The sequence below is a fragment of the Microchirus variegatus genome (assembly GCF_963457635.1).
Source record: "Microchirus variegatus genome assembly, chromosome: 7".
In the NCBI taxonomy this organism is placed as follows: domain Eukaryota; kingdom Metazoa; phylum Chordata; class Actinopteri; order Pleuronectiformes; family Soleidae; genus Microchirus; species Microchirus variegatus.
In genome coordinates, this window is record NC_139808.1 from 7762415 (window position 1) to 7778710 (window position 16296).

Here is a 16296-nt window from a genome sequence, read left to right on the forward strand (position 1 = left end):
AACATAGTGATGCAAAAATAACCCCACATTTCTCCTGATGGGTTTGAAAGATGAGTGATAGGAAGTGTGGGAATGGGTGAAAACTGTAGCGTAAAGCAGATTTGAGTGGTCATCAAGACTAGAGAAGTGCTCTATAAATACAAACCATTTTATCTTAGCCCCCCCACCCCCAAAAAAAACTATAAAGCTGCATTCTCACCTACACATCACTCTAATGTTTCGTCGCGACAGTTGCCAATCCTGCTGAAGTGACGGCGACGCGATTTCAAGTGTGTCCCATCGCTGTGGGCGCACTCTGGGAACAGGGTGTATAGTCTGAGAGCGGCTGTTTGGATGATGTACTGTGAGCTTAAACGCATGAATGTGACTTTGATTGTCTAGTGCCCGTGATGGAAAAATTTGCATAACATGATTTGATCCACTGGCTCTTGCACTATACTGCATAAAAAAAAATACAAAAAAACAAGTCAACTTCTCAACTTCTGCCACGTGCAGCACTTGACGGCTCCACAGTCGATGTGAATGGGCGGCGTTTCATTCGATTCGTGTGTCGACGAGTCCACTGTAAAAAAAAAAAAGTTAACACAGCTTTGTCCAGACAGACTTACAACATACTTGTGTGCCAGAATCTCTACAATTACAAATAAACACTAATTTATTTAAATCATACCACACATACTTCACAGTAATCCAGGCATCGATTAGACAACACCAGCAGTCACACCAGTGTCCACTCTACACTACCGTTCAAAAGTTTGGGGTCACCTATACAATTTTTGTGTGTTTTCCATTAAAACTCACAACTATTATTCATCAAAAGAGTTGCGAAATTAAAAGAAAAAAATAGCCAAGATATTGACAAGATTCGAATTATTGATTTTTATTCAAAATAACAATTTTGCCCTTTCGTCAGAGAACCAGCAAAGCTGTTTTCAGCTGTGCTAACATCATTGCACAAGGGTTTTCAAGGGTTTTCTAATCATCCAATAGCCTCCTAACACGATTAGCAAACACAATGTACCATTAGAACACTGGAGAGATGGTTGCTGGAAATGGGCCTCTATACACCTATGTACATATTCCATTAAAAAACAGACGTTTGCAGCTAGAATAGTCGTTTACCACATTAACAATGCATAGTGTATTTCTGGTTCATTTAATGTTAGAAAAAAAGTGCTTTTCTAAAACGTTTGAACGGTAGCGTATATGTGTCATGCTTTATTGGATATTTTCCTCTAAATATCTTTGGGTATCGACATAGAACATTGCTATGGTGGCAGACTGAGGTCAAGGCACTCAAACTTGTCTTTGTGTGACTTGTGTGACATTTTCTCTCCCCTCCTGTCACACACCCTGGTTTATAGAGTAGAGAAGTATTTCTGAGTTTAATCAAAATTTGATATTATGTGCTATCGAGGAAGACGTGAAACTTATCAAGAGGTTTGCTCAATTATCCACAGACCTCCACTCAAACCGTGTTCTTTTGTTCTGCAACAAGTCTTCACAGTCAATATGTTTGTGCTAAAAAGTAGACGTTCGCCATAAAAACCTTAGCGGGTTAAACAAACAACATCAGTGAAGTGGGTGAATTTTCAAGGTTAGCTCTCGGTCGGTATTGAATATGAGACAAACGTGTCCGTAGTTTGAGGTTTATACGTCTAACTCTCCAAGAGAAAAAGCTTAGTTTTTTAAGATTTCTAACTTTTAAATGACTTGCTGATCTTTTTACACTCTTAGAAATAAAAGTGCTAAGTAGAACCATAATATGGTTCTACTTAGCACTTTGAGCCGAAGAACCGTTCTTCTTTTTGACTCCAGAGAGAACCTTTTTATAAACGGTCCCACCTGGAACTCTTTTGGAGGGTTCCACCAAGAACCCTTTTAAAACCCTTTATTCAGGAAAGGGGTTTTAAAGGGTTCTCTGGATCTAAAATAGGTCTTACTGGAACCATTAGTGTTACCAAGAACACTTGAAAAACCCTCTCGTGGTGGTTCCAGGTAGAACCTCAGCCCTTGTAGAAGAACCCTTTTGGAACCCTTATTTCTAAGAGTTGTACAGTTCATCCACTCACAGACAACAAGGATCCGCCTCTGTGTTCCCTTTGTTCTTTTTCGAATTGACTCCTCCCTATTTCTTCTTTACATTACTACACCCATGGACAAATTTGCCTGGTAATGCACGAGCAAATGACCTATATGCTTCCCATTCAGTCCATCATTCTTGCTTCCAGTCATACACTCCCCCCTTGCAGATGGTTACTAAAATCCATTTGGACGTAATCGAGTCCAGTGTGAAAACTCATGGGTGTCTGGAAGTGGTTAGAATTATCATATAAATGCCATCTGCGAGTGCGGAGAGACCCCCATCCCTCTGTGTCTCTGTGATGAGGCTGCCAGCGTCCTGGCACATCAAATTATGGTGGTGCCACTGCTGTCAGTCAGTCATGGTGCGTGGGTCTGTGGTGTGGGAGTGAGTGTGTGTGTGTGGACGTTTGACAAAGTGACTGCTTCTCTCATAAACTATAGTTAGATTAGAAGTTTACAGCTGATCTTTTTCAGTTTCCCCTGCAGAGTTTAACTCCCTCGGACCGACAGCCCCTCACGTGTTACACGGATCAGAGGCTTGTTATCAGAGCGGGCGATTTTGTTGATAATCACGTCAACATTTTCCTTGGGTGCTGCTTTAAAAGCGACTGGGTTTCTTTCACTTTCTTCGTCTAGTTTCAGACCTCAGAAGGAAACGCTTGCCAACATCACAGATTTGTGGCGCTCGCCTCGACAACAGTCTCAATCACACTCGCTTAAGCCGTTCCAGGAAAAATGGCAGCGAATGTGGATGGGATTAGATCAGCACAGCTGTAAGAATGAACAATGAGCAATAGAGAGATGAAACAGTTCATCACCATGTGCTTCATTTCCATGCAGTCAAAAACTGCTGTACTGATAATTTTTTTAAACCAATTCAGCCAATGAAATTATCGGCTAAACAAAGTTTCGGTGCATTGACACATAAATCATACAGAAACAAAAAAAATAAACTGAGCCATAAAGTAACCAGAGATGTTCCTGTGATACCTGTAGTGCCACAGTACAAGCCTGCAGTACATAAAAGTTTTACTGATCATCGTAATGTGAAGTCACCATTATTACACGCTGCCACACACATTTTTATTGACTCTGCTATGCCATAAAATAATGTATATATGGATTTTTTTTTGATTTTTTTTTTTTATACTGTCTATCAATCACCTCTTCTCCTTCTCAGTACCAGGGTCATTGCAGTTGTAACCTAAAAACTGTTATGTATATTGGCAAAGTGATTCTCCGACATGCTGACTTTGCAGAATTTCTATGTTAAACTGTTCAAACATGTACAGTAAAATATGGAAAGTACGCAGCTCTAGTATCAACCTCACAGGAAAGTTCAGCCTTGACCAGTCTGAAAATAAACTGCATGTAAGAGTGAGTAAAGGAGTGTCACGCCGTGCATCCGCTACATGGTCCTAGCTCACCTAGTTTGATTGGTTTCCCATTAGAATATGGTTTCTCCTCAATGTGGGCGGAGTCACGCATGAAACTGCCGTGACTTTGTTTCACATGCGACACACAAACAAGTGACTTGTAAAGCAGTTGTTTTCAGTGTAACTCCTTTAATCAGTTCATTAAATGGGGACATTAACATCATTTTAACACGTATATTTGGGACTCTGGAGCCCCTATGAGTAGGCAAAGTGTGAAAAAATATGTTTTGTGGTCCGCCTCAGCCTTAGGACAGGAGATAAATCTTGCAATGTTGACTTGCAGGCTCCTCTTGTCCCTTTGTCCCTTAAAAAACGCGAGAGTGCAGGCGAGGGCGATAGTATCCAGAAGAGCGGAAGTCTACAAAGTCTTGTCTGCACAGTGCAGCACAGAGTTCTACACAAACTTCCAGCCTCAGAGGATTTTACGTGTCCAGTGGATACATTTTATATTTGACGACATTGTGCCGGCTAGAGTCGGCAAATGAAGGCTTTACCAAATGCTAACTGCTGTTAGCTGCCGGAGCCTCAGTGACGCTGACGTAGTTTCCTGTGTCTCATTTGCATTTAAAGAGACAGGCACTCAAAAGAGAGCGTTCTGAACAGGGCTGTTTTTGCAGGGTGATTGAACTGCTGTGGTGCTTCATCCTTATGGTATTTTGACCAAAGCATGTCACAGACATGTTCATTAGGACACCAGGGAACTAGGTTAACTTGGAGAAATAGGCTATAATATGTCTCCTTTAAGTCTTTTTTCTACATCTACATTTCGGTAATATTCATTTTTTATTCTTGGACGTCTTGCTCACGCCTCTTCCTGTATGCACTTTGACCTCTGACCTGAAACCTTGCCAAAAGAGGTACAAAAAAAGTACCGGTACTATCTCGAATGGAAACAACCGGGCCATGCCGAGGTGAGGTGTACGCCACGCTAGTGGAAAAGGGGCTTTAGTGGGAAAAATAACCTTGATGTCATCATTGAATTTTAAATGTGGTTCCTCTCAGAGCTCACTCCTAAAATGTGCCATCCCATTACTGTATGTGTCACAGTCGCCAATACTGATGATGATGATGCTGTTTTTTTTTAAGGAGACAATAGAAATGTGTGATTTCCCCAGGCACCTTTCTCACTGTGGATAATTTAAAAGGACAGGACTTCACTTTTCACACTGACATTTAAAACAGTGTTGATCCAGTGCTGAATACTGAGAATCACAACATTAATTACTCCTGGGAGTCTAATTTCATTTGTTTCATTTGAGTCAGAAAATCTGCTGAGAAAATTTGTTTTGAAAATGAAAATAAAACAAAAATCCCCAGATGAGTTGGGAAAATCTTGTTAAAAAGCTGTCAGGCAGACTATAAAGTCTAAAAAGAAACATCATTTATGACAACAAAGAGAGGTGTCCTTCAATGAATTCATTACAGAGAGATGATGGAGTGGAGGGAAATGAAATTAAAAAGATGGTTGATTTATAACTGAAGTGCTCAAGGTCAGGAGGACGGAAAACATGGGAGCACGACGTGGTCCCGGCTGACAGCGGATGACAGATATATTATCTTGTTTTTGCATTGAATATAACCTGTAATATATTCATTATTTAATGTTAGAATACATGCAGTATTATAAAAGTAGTTTATCAGGATAGTATATAGAGCTACAACTAACAATTATTTTCATAATTAATTAATTGTTTAGTCCATAAAATGTCAGAAACGTCTCGTTTTGTCCGCAAACGGAAATGATTCCGTTTTAATGATTTCTTTGATATGTGGAGCAAAGAAACGAAGAAAATATTCACATTTAAGAAGCTAAAACAATCAGAATCAATCTTGTTTTAAAGGCGCCTTTAGGAAGAATGTGGCCAAAAACGGTTACTGCATTCAAATTCAAAATGCCGAGGTCTTTTAGGTTTCGTTTTCATGACGCTACTGGCAACCTGTGGTTGCTCGGCAGCTGAGACTCTACTGACTGCAATGATTGGCAGACGGCGGTAGGTGGCGCCACATGCCAAAACATGATTTCAAAACATAAACATGATTTGCAGTCTGCAAAATATAGTTTTTAATGCAAATATTTTGTCTGCACTGTTGTTGTTGGTGAGTTCAGTTTGTTATATGAACATTATTCCTGAGTCTCTGTGACATATTAGGAGGATTTTATGGCCAGTTGCTTTAGATTTATCACATAATGCACCTTTAATCATGAAAAAAGTTTTAAAAAACAAGGAGTTAACGATCTAAAGTGAGCCTTTTTAAGTTCCACCTGCGTTTACCAGCTTAATTTAATCCCAACATTAGAATAAAATGTTTTGGTCTGTGCTTCCATCAGCTGAAGTGACCACTGGCTACTGAAATGAGAAAGTATTAATGTGGTGACGTCAAACAGATCAGCTCTTGTCTTGCCTTGACAGTATGTCTCTCTCTCCCTCTCTAAACTATACAAAATGTCTTTGATTGTGTTTCTGCCAAAGGGTAAATCCACACATTGAGACATCAGAGGCTTTATTGTTCTTCTCTTCATGTGTGGAATCTGAATGAAGGCTCCTTGGGCTGCTTTTGCCTCCCACCCAAATCCTTTGAGGGACAAAGCTCACTGCGGGGAGATAATTAATTAGTTTTTCGGGTTTTCATGTTATTTGGTTATTGTGATTAGTTTGAGACCAAGCTACAATAGACTTTAACGCTTTGAAATTAAGTCCTGTTTGGAGGGGGGGGGGGGGAAAAATGTTCTATAAGTTTCTGTTTTTGTTGTTTTTCAACCATGCTGCTTTTCTCGCTTTCTGAAAAGCGTCAGAAATCAATAACTGCTCAGCCTCCCGGGGGTTATCCAATACAGCTCCTACGCGGAGAATAAAGTAAAAGCTAGCAACAGTGCAGTTTTGGAAATTTATGTTGGTTAACATAATCTCTAGGAGGAAGTTATTTGGAGGCATGCTTACTCAAGCTAAAGCAATAACAGCGCTAATGACACAAGCGTTGCACCATCGGGGGGAGGGGGGGGGGGGGGGGGGGGGAGAAATGATAAACACACCTTTTCTGCCAAAGCAGATCCAAGGCTGAGAGAGAGATGATGGGCTCACACAAAGCAGATATGTGCTTTGTAATGGAACTAATTGGCCGGCAAATGACTTGAGAGCCAACAGCAGGAGTCGCTGGTACCTGCCTCGTGATGGAAATGAGAGCGAAAGCGACAAGCGTGAAGAAAGACAGTTCCGTAGAAAAATGAGGGCCTTATGAAGTGAAACCAAGGCGTCGCACGGCTGACTTTCCATTACTGATGATTAAGTTTATATTCGCCGTTTCTTTCTGTAAATACCACAGTCATTTCAGCAGCGTGTTTATTATGCACAGAGTGATCAATGTCCAATATGTGTTTGTGTGTGTTTGTGTGTGTGTGTGTGTGTGTGTCAGGGTACAGAGGAAGATGAGCAGAAGCTGATCAAGTCCATGTCTCTGTTAGAGAGTCAACACCACCACCTACTGCACTGTCTGGAGAAAACCACTGTGAGTAAACCCTTTACAGTATACACACGTAAGAAGTCCGTCCATTCATCTTCTACCACTTTACCCTCGCTGTGCCAATCTCAGCTGACATAAGGACACTCTGGACAGATCACCAGTCCATCACAGGGACACATATAGAGACAAACAACCTTTCACTCTCATAATCACACCTACGGTCAATTTAGAGCAGTCCAATTTACCTAATCCCCAAATCTGCATGTATTTGGACTGTGTGTAGGAAACAGGAGGTTTAAATCAGGGTTGAACACGTTATCGCTTACTGCAGCTTTAACTTCGTCATATCTGCCCGTTTCATGATTTTAACGATGACATTCCAATGTTTCAGTCATTTCTGCTTGGTTTTAAATTGTTGCGTAATGTATTTTTTAATTGATTTTGTTTCAATATCTAATGTATTTCCTTGCATCGGATTTGGGTTTTCAGACGCGTGTGTGTATCATGGTGGAGGTATTGTTGTTATACAAAAGATTTGTTGAAAACAAATGTCCTAAATGTCTGCAAATTATTATTTCACCATCACGTAATTATATACATATATTCACGTTTAATAACGCCTGTTATTTGAAATATAGAATTCAAAATGCAGATTTGCAAGGTTTTTTGTTTGTTTTCTAACTTTAGTAACTTTACATTTAAAGAAATGCCACACTCTTAGAAATAAAAGTGCTAAGTAGAACCATATAAGGTTCTTTGGCTTGTCCTCATAGGAGAACCCTTTTTAAAGGTTCTACCTAAAACCCTTTTGGAGGGTTCCACCGAGAACCCTTTTAAAACCCTTTATTCAGGAAAGGGGTTTTAAAAGGTTCTCTGGATCAAAATGGTTCTTACTGGAACCATTAGTGTTACCAAGAACCCTTGAAAAACCCTTTCTTTGGGAAAGGGTTTTTCAGAAGTAAATGGTTTCAGGTAGAACCTCAGCCCTTGTAGAAGAACCCTTTTGGAACCCTTATTTCTAAGAGTGTACATTCAAACCACTGTCATGTGAGTTCACACAATGTTGATTAAGCCGATCAGGTCCACGAGACTCACTCAGTGTTTCTAATTGCTAAAAACAAATGAAAACAAACTCATTTTAAAAACAAAAAGTCAAAACTAAATAAAAACTAAAACTAATAAAACATCCCAAACTATTATAACCTTGGTTTCGATCTCATGTCACCCTACAACATTTCTGTGCTGCACACAGGAAGTGAGGTGACTGCAACATTTGCTTCTATCGTAGAAAAACAAACAAACCACTTGACTACTTTGGTGTATATATATATATATGCAGGCAATTTTGTATTGAATATTTCTGTCTTCTCCTTTTTTTTTTCCTTCCCTGAATCCACCAAACCATTTCCTTCCTCCCAGGCTCACGAGTTTGTGGACGAGCGGATGTACGAGCAGAACTTTTTAGAGTCGGCCCTGCAGACGTATTCACATCGCAGACCGTCCGCGTCCAGCCGCGACAGCTCGGCGGCTTCCTGCTGTGGCTGTGGCCGGGCCAAGAGAAACACTCCTCTGCCCAATGTCGCCTCCAGCCATCCCATCACGACACAGCAGGGGGGGCCCCTCCAGGAGCTCAGTGCTATGCACATACAGTGCGGTGACCCATCGTCTCACACTGTCAGGTGAATGTCAACAGCAGGGAATCACACAGATATTTAAAAAAAAAAGGGTTGTGAGTGATATGCAGTGAAATGGGAAGCGATAAAAAGACAAAGTATTGTTTCTTTCTCCAGTGACCATCATTTTCGCGTGATAAAGAGAGCCTGGTTTATCTGGGTGATATCTTTTTCCTTGCTTAAACTAACTTAATCTCAGATTATGGGATGGGGGGGGGGGTTTCTGCAACAATATTTAGTTTGCGAAGAAGTTAAACCTGTGGTTAAATGGCATACGTTATCCATATCCATCATATCCATCCTTATTAACAACAACGCTTGTTTTTAAGTGTGCAGGAGTTTAGGGGGTACATTTTTGGGCCTAATTTGGGCTATTTTTGTTTTTACGTCAGGCGGGAAAAAAAAACATTGGGCGGGTGAACAAAATTTGGGCTGCTTGAGTTCACATTTGGTGAGTTTGTGTAGTCCTCATGCAGATTTGGAATGTAAATAATGACATTTATTAGTGTATTATTATTAGTGTGTAGCCCATGTTTGACTTACTTGCAAAAACTATGTTTCCCTATCATTTATGTGTGTTATGATTTTACGGCTTTACGCTGGTTTGGGCTGGTTGACCTCCGCCAAGGAGGTACTGTATATGTTTGTCTGTCTGTCTGTTAGCAATATAACTCGAAAAGTCACGGAGGGATTTGCATGAAATTTTCAGGAAATGTCCACAATGGGACCAGGAACGAGTGATTACATTTTGAACGTGATCCGTAGACGCCATCACTATTTTTAATTGCTATTTTGTCGGCACTGAGCTGCCAAGGAGGTATATGTTTTTTCGCCGGAGTTTGTTTTTCTGTCTGTCTGTTAGCAACAGAACTCGAATAGTCACGGACGGATTTGTCCGCAATGGGACGCAGGAACACGTGATTGTTGCGCGCCGGCAGAGTGTATATTGTAGGGCACTGAGCTGCCTTCGGCGGAGGTCTGTGTTCTCCGAGTGCTTTTCTAGTTTTTATTGGATCGGGCCAGTGATTGAAGATGTGATTGGGCTGGAAACTGTAACACTGGAAGTGAAAAGTTCGGGGGAACCACTGACCTAAACCAATCAATATAAAATCAATATAGTGAAAGAGTTTGAGGCAGTTATAGTGACATTGGGGTTGCACGTGGTGATATCTCAGTCCACATTTCCCTCCCACTTCCTATGACCTTTGACCTTTGTTGATCAGTCTCTTCCTTCTCCTCCTCCAGTCGTTCGAACCTCAACCTGAAAACCGACGACAGAGCCAGGGTCAACTGCAAAAGCGGCCGAATCACCACAGCGATCATTAGCCTCCCGACGCCTCCAGCTCTGACCCCTGACGGAGACGGACTCCACGGGCCCCCGCAGAGGAGGCTGCCCCCGCCAGGTCACCCCGCGGCCCCGCCGCGCATGCACACCATCCAGACAGCAACCAGCTCAGCTGGAGCCAACGTCGTGAGAATCTCTGCTCTGTGACTGTAAGGAAGGGAAAAAAAAAAAAAAAAAGAGTGTCACTACAGCGTTGGACATGTCATGTCCGCTCTCACAGGCGGAGCAGGAGTGAGAGCCATTCGTTGATGTTTAAAGAGATGACAGACGGGATCTGACCATACAGGGTTGTAAATACGTGCACCGAGCATCATCGTGTACTGTAGATACAGGTGTGGAAAACGGCTGCATTTCTAACAAACACATCAGAGACTCACAGCAGAGTCCTGTGAGACACACTGGGAGACATCGCCCGCTCAGCATGTCCATTCATGTCGATAAAAAAAAAAACACACACACAATTCACCGTGAATGTCAAGTGAATTCATCATGAAATAGTGAAAAAAGGGGTGTTTTTGTTGACTTTAACTGTGCTTTAAGTGAGAGGAAAGATAGACGGTGTTTACTTGAATTTGATTGGGTCCTGTTTGTGTGTCTGTGTTTTCTGTCTGAAGTGTTTTGAGGGGGCGAAAAAAGGAAATTGAAACCACATCAGAATGAAAAGTGTTTTTTTTTTTGTTTAATCACACAGGACAAAGACAGAAAATGTTTCTCATCATGATTTCTGACTGGAGATTAATTGCAAGGAGGGTGAACGTCAAACTGGTGTGGAAAAAAAGGACAATGGTTCTTATCCCGAAAAACAAAACACAAAGGACAGAGTTTGACATTGTTTCCCTTCTGTCAACAAATCACATGATTTGACAAGATTTAAGTTCTGCTGATCTCGGTGTCCTCTCCATCCTCTGCACCTGCAGGAAAAACTGTGGCGACTCAACTCTGGAGTCTTTTAAATCAATGTTGACATTATGTTCCTGCAGTTTTTTGTGTGTGTTTTTGTCTTTTTATTGTGTGTATTTATTGTTCCTGGTACAGCGACCTTGTTTTGTGAAAGACGCTTTAGAAATCAAGGTTATTATTATTTTATCATAATAAAGTGAAATCCTACATGTTGATACGTTCTGTTCCATCATTAAAGTGAATTCTGATTGTAATGGAGGAAAAAAAGCGGCTGCATGATGTTGGCATTCTAAACCAAATGTATACTTTCCTTTGTACAGTTTCAAACAGCTACATGAGATGTATGTGATATGTGTAATGAATGTTTAAAAAGGGCGCCCAAGAGTAAATGAGCTAAAACGTTAGACGTCGCATCATCACATTTAGTTATAACCTGTGTGATCCATTGTCAAAAAGAAAAAAAGTGGACTAGATTCATTAATATTGAGGTTACTGAGCTTTTTTTTACATGAGAACTGCACAAATTCTGTCAGTGATGGTCACATGACGGCAGCACAGAGCCCTGGTCTGGTTCACGGCCTTACTCCTGTGTGAAGAAGATGTTATTTACAGTATATGTTCCTACAGCGTCGCTCGCTAACAAACACCTGGAGTCATTCGTCAGACGTCTTGTGTGCATCGTCAAATAAAGAAAGTGTGTTTATTTTATTTTTGCTTTGCTTAAGAAGAGAAAAAAAAACGATTTCCATCCACACGTCGCAGTCGTTTGTTGCAGTCGTTTGTCGCTGTGTTATCGGTGAACTTTTTCCTGTATTTGGTTATGTTTTGAAACCAAGGTGAAAGTATCCTCAGTGAGAAGTTGTCTTTGCTGCTATTTTATATGTTTTTTCTTCTCACCGTTTTTTGCTGAGAACAACGACGATGATCCGCTTCCTCGTGTGTTCCTGCTCAGATTGTTCATCACCGTCTGTACGACTTACTGTGAGATGACTTCTTGTTCGGACGGCACTGTTTTGGCTCTCTCTTTTCTTGGAGAGTCTTGTTGTTGGCATTTTTATCCTTTTAAAAAAAAAAAACATTGTTTGTTTATTTTTGGTTTGTTTGCTGTGTTTACAGTACAATGTCAGTTTGTTTGTTACAACTATGAATTGTGAGATGAAAATTAAAAACCTGCTGCAGAAAATCATCAAGTGTGGTTGTTGTCAATTAAATCCTTTTCTTACATTTCCTTGTAAGACAGTATTTCCTTAAAATACTTTTATTAAAAAAAAAAAAAAACTGAGCAAATTAAATTATATGTAGGCTACAATTGTGCCTGCACATGTGTGCATGTTCCACTAGATGGCAGTGTAGGTCATATTATGTGACTGAATAGAATAATCTTATTTGCACATGTTGACATATAGAAATAATAAGTGTCATTATAACTGATATAATTCTTTATCATATTTTATTAAATGTACTTCTTTTATATACTAAATTAAATAAATCACATTGAGACGGCAGTTTAGAAGGAAAGTTGATGGGACATAATGATTTAAAACGCTGCTCACTCTGCGACCATAAATCACACTGAAGCACTTTATCCCGACAGACAAAAGCCACTAAAAAGGAGAATTATTGTTGACGACGTGCAGCACAGTCAATCTGTTTGATTGTTTTCTGTTTTTTTTACTTTCTACTCCGTCATGATGTTAAAATGCTTAATGTGATTTATGTCAGATATTCTACAATCATTCAATCCGAGCCAGTGATTCACACGATTGCAGTTTATTATGCAAGGGAATGCAGTTTTCATCAGGCTCATTTCATCAGATTATTGTTGATTGTAAGAGAGCAGCGTTTCATTTGTCTTATTCAAACAACTACTGGTGAACAATGTTAAAATAATGAAATGATGCAAGTGTTTTTGAGCAAAAACGCGTCATCTAGAACACGACGAACATCATTTCAAGCTGTGACTGAAGGATGAGTAGGTTTGAAATCAACCTAGAATAAATATAATTTAAAAAAGGTAAAATAAGTATAAGATTTGTCTTATATGTTTTGCATAAAATAGTTTACATGTGGAAATTATCCTCAGAGTTTCATGAAAAACAAGATAGTATTTCAAATGAATGTTAATAAATTAGCATCACCCAGTGACGCTGCAGGAAATGCTGTAGCCCTAATAATAAATGTAGTTTTGTTGAGATTAAATGAGGGTGTATTGATGTATTTCGGCAGCAGATGGCAGTGCACTGACATTACTGATAGATAAAACTATGGAGCCTGTTCAAATAGAAAATAAAATATTATAATGATCAAATAATTGCAAATTCATCACAGTGTTATACTGGAGGTAAAACGGGGAATAACAGCCACAACAATAAAAAGACATAAACTGCCACTTTATAGTGGATTTAATGTGTTTGACTGAATGAGCAATAAATAAACACCTCATACAGTTTATTACAGTTATTATATTTAATGGCAGGAATGACATCATCATCTCATTCTTCTAAAGAGAACTAAGACAATAATTTAAATCTATTTAATGTATCATCTCTGGGAAGATCCACTGGTGACAAAGCATCAGAATGAATAGCAGAGAATATTATCTGTTCCTTAAACCTCTGGTTTATAAACGTGAGACGAGACGATAGATGTGTTTTGTCCTCGCTTCGTTTCTGGCCTGAAATCAAACACTTCAAGGTAAAACTAATCAAGTGAAAACAGTGAGTGAGTCGGTGAAGAAGGGATAATAACTCTGTCTGTCTGCAGTGACTCGATGGGTTCTGTTGCTGCATGTGCTGCTGCCTCAGTTTCAGTGCAGTGATGTCAGGAGACTTTTCTTCATCCAGGCAGCTGTGAGGAAGTGGACACACACACACACACACACACACACACACACACACACACACACACACACACACACACACTCTTGTACTTGCTGCATACTGAGGACCGGGTAAAAGAGCTGACAAAGTGAGGACCAGCATTTCCACTTTATAAAATAACACAATTACAAATATCTACTTATATATAAAATTTGACCCAAAATGTTTGGTCCAAAATTTGAAAAAAAAATTTGACCCAAAATTTGACAAAAACGTCATACTATACTGTAATCCAAAATTAAAAAAAAAAATGTGACCCAAAATTTTTGGTCCAAAATTTGAAAAAAAAAATATGCAAAATTGTTGGTCTAAAATTTTAAAAAAAAATTGACGGAATTTTTTTTTGTCCAAAATTTACAAAAAAAAATTGACCCAAAATGTTTGGTCCAAAATTAGAAAAAAAATTGACAAAAAAAATGATGCAAAATTTTTGGTCCAAAATTGGAAAAAAATAATTTGATGCAAAATGTTTGGTCCAAAATTTGCCAAAAAAAGTCATACTATATACTCTGTCGTCCAAAATTTGAATTTTTTTTTTTTTGACAAACAGCGTATAGCATGTTATAGCAACCTAAGGAAGTGATTTCAATGAAAACAAAGTGAGGACCGACCAAAATTTCCTCACTCCGTAAAAATGTGCTCACTTTGTTGGTTAAAAACCCTCACTGGTCCTCAGTATGGCACAAGTACAAGAACACACACACACACACACACACACAAGCAGCTGCAGGTGGGGGTTATAATTTCGATGACACTGGTGAGGCAGCCCGGCCGGCTTTGGAGTACAACAAGTACTCCAAAGTGTTTTACGTTTAATGAAGTATCTTTTTATAAAACATAATTATTATGAACAAAACCTGACATTTTCTTGAGAAAAAAATAAGTGCAATTTCAACAATATTAAGAAGGAATAAGTTTGGTCCTAGTTTGGATCATAACGTACATATCACAGCGGATCTGCAAATGCAGGACATATTTAGTCACAGGTATCTTGGAACTGAAAAGAACAGTATATAACATTATCCTGTGGGCCAGATTGGACCCACTGGTGGGCCGGTTCTGGCCCTCGGACCATACTTTTGACACCCCTGATTTAGATGTTTTTAAATTGCACTGGTGCACACGAGAGAAAGAATTGCAGGGATAAACCAGCGAGCTCTGGCTGCATGTTATACAGTTGTTTTGCTGCAATTGTAAGTTGCGTCTTCATCGTTTTCCTGGACTATTGACACTTTACTGCTGTCCGTCTTTGTCTCTGTCTTTTGTGTAGAGTATAAACTGGCCTTTACAGTGTTCCTACTCACTCATTAACCCTCTTATGACCATCATAATAATGGATTTATTTAGATTTTATGGCTGTAGAATTGTCAAAATAGGTTCAATGAGTGAGTGCTTTTGCTCCTTTTTCCAAGATAACTTAGTTATTCAACTGTTTAGCGCTGGGGAACCTTGAAGTCCTGAGGGCTACCGTAATGACAAGTATATGGGTGCAAAGATCTATTTCTCTGCTTTCTGGCATCCATCCATCCATCCATCCATCTTCTACCACTTTATCCTCCACATGAGGGTCGCACAGGGAGGTGCTGTGCCTATATCAGCTGAAATAGGAAAAAACATTACACGACGTTACACCCTGGACACATCGCCATTTTGCAGATATCACAAACAGTCTATAGGGAGTTACAGTAATGAGAACAGGAGTTAAATGCACACAATCTACATTTACAAGAAGGTGCAGAAAACATAATTTTCCCTTTTTCAAACTGATCAGCTATCAGCAATCAACGTGGACTAACTTTAAGGTGACAAAAGAAAGTTTTAAAGTTGCGTAGTGTTACTTTAAAGAGTTTGACTCAGCTCATGTGGGTGTGGCTTCATCAAACTTTGACTGACAGCATCATACAGCATGAGAAGCAGCAGTTGTTCAAACCTGATTGGTGCATTCAAATGAAAACCAGTGAGAGGAGCAGGGACACAAGGCTGCTGTTCATTTAAAAAGCTGAAAACGTGAAAGAATATGAATTTTAGCAGAAATGATCGGTCGGGATTTTACAGCAAAGCTATCGACCAATAATCAGCAGTATACGATTTCCTTTATGTTGTAACTTAAATGGCACAAATGTGTAAAGACTAGTTCTCTGTCTGGGAAACTATGCTCTGTTTTCATGATTATAATTATTGCCATAAAGTTTTAATAAAGTGCAGCCCAGACGACACTGAAGACGTACAGTTCTATAATAAATGTGCTGAACACAACAGAAAACCACTGTCACGTCTCCACGATGAATATTTACGAGAGGATAAAAGAAAAAACACGCAAGTCAGTTAAAGCTCCGTCTCTCTCTGAAGTTAACTTGGGCTCAGATGATTTATTCATTTGCCCTGTTTCATCGCCTTTGGAACGGGAAATAGATCCTTCTTCTTCTTCTTCTTCTCCCTCGCTCTAAGCGTCAGTTCATCCATCTGAGGAAAATCAACCAACATCGGCCTGGTGATAAACGCCCAGAAGAAAGAAGTCA

At 39.6% G+C, this 16296-nt stretch overlaps 1 protein-coding gene across 1 annotated transcript in view; it reads left to right on the top strand.

Annotated features, from left to right (window-relative positions):
- The window catches only part of LOC310930075 (A-type voltage-gated potassium channel KCND3-like), a gene marked incomplete at both ends in the record, with an annotated part of 90753 nt that extends 80608 nt beyond the window's left edge, over positions 1-10145 (top strand). The window contains 3 exons of the mRNA XM_083892969.1: positions 6933-7025; positions 8400-8659; positions 9899-10145. Coding sequence (XP_083749095.1) covers positions 6933-7025; positions 8400-8659; positions 9899-10145 — 600 coding nt within the window. The remainder of the gene's footprint in view (positions 1-6932; positions 7026-8399; positions 8660-9898) is intronic.
- Positions 10146-16296: the final 6151 nt, after the last annotated feature.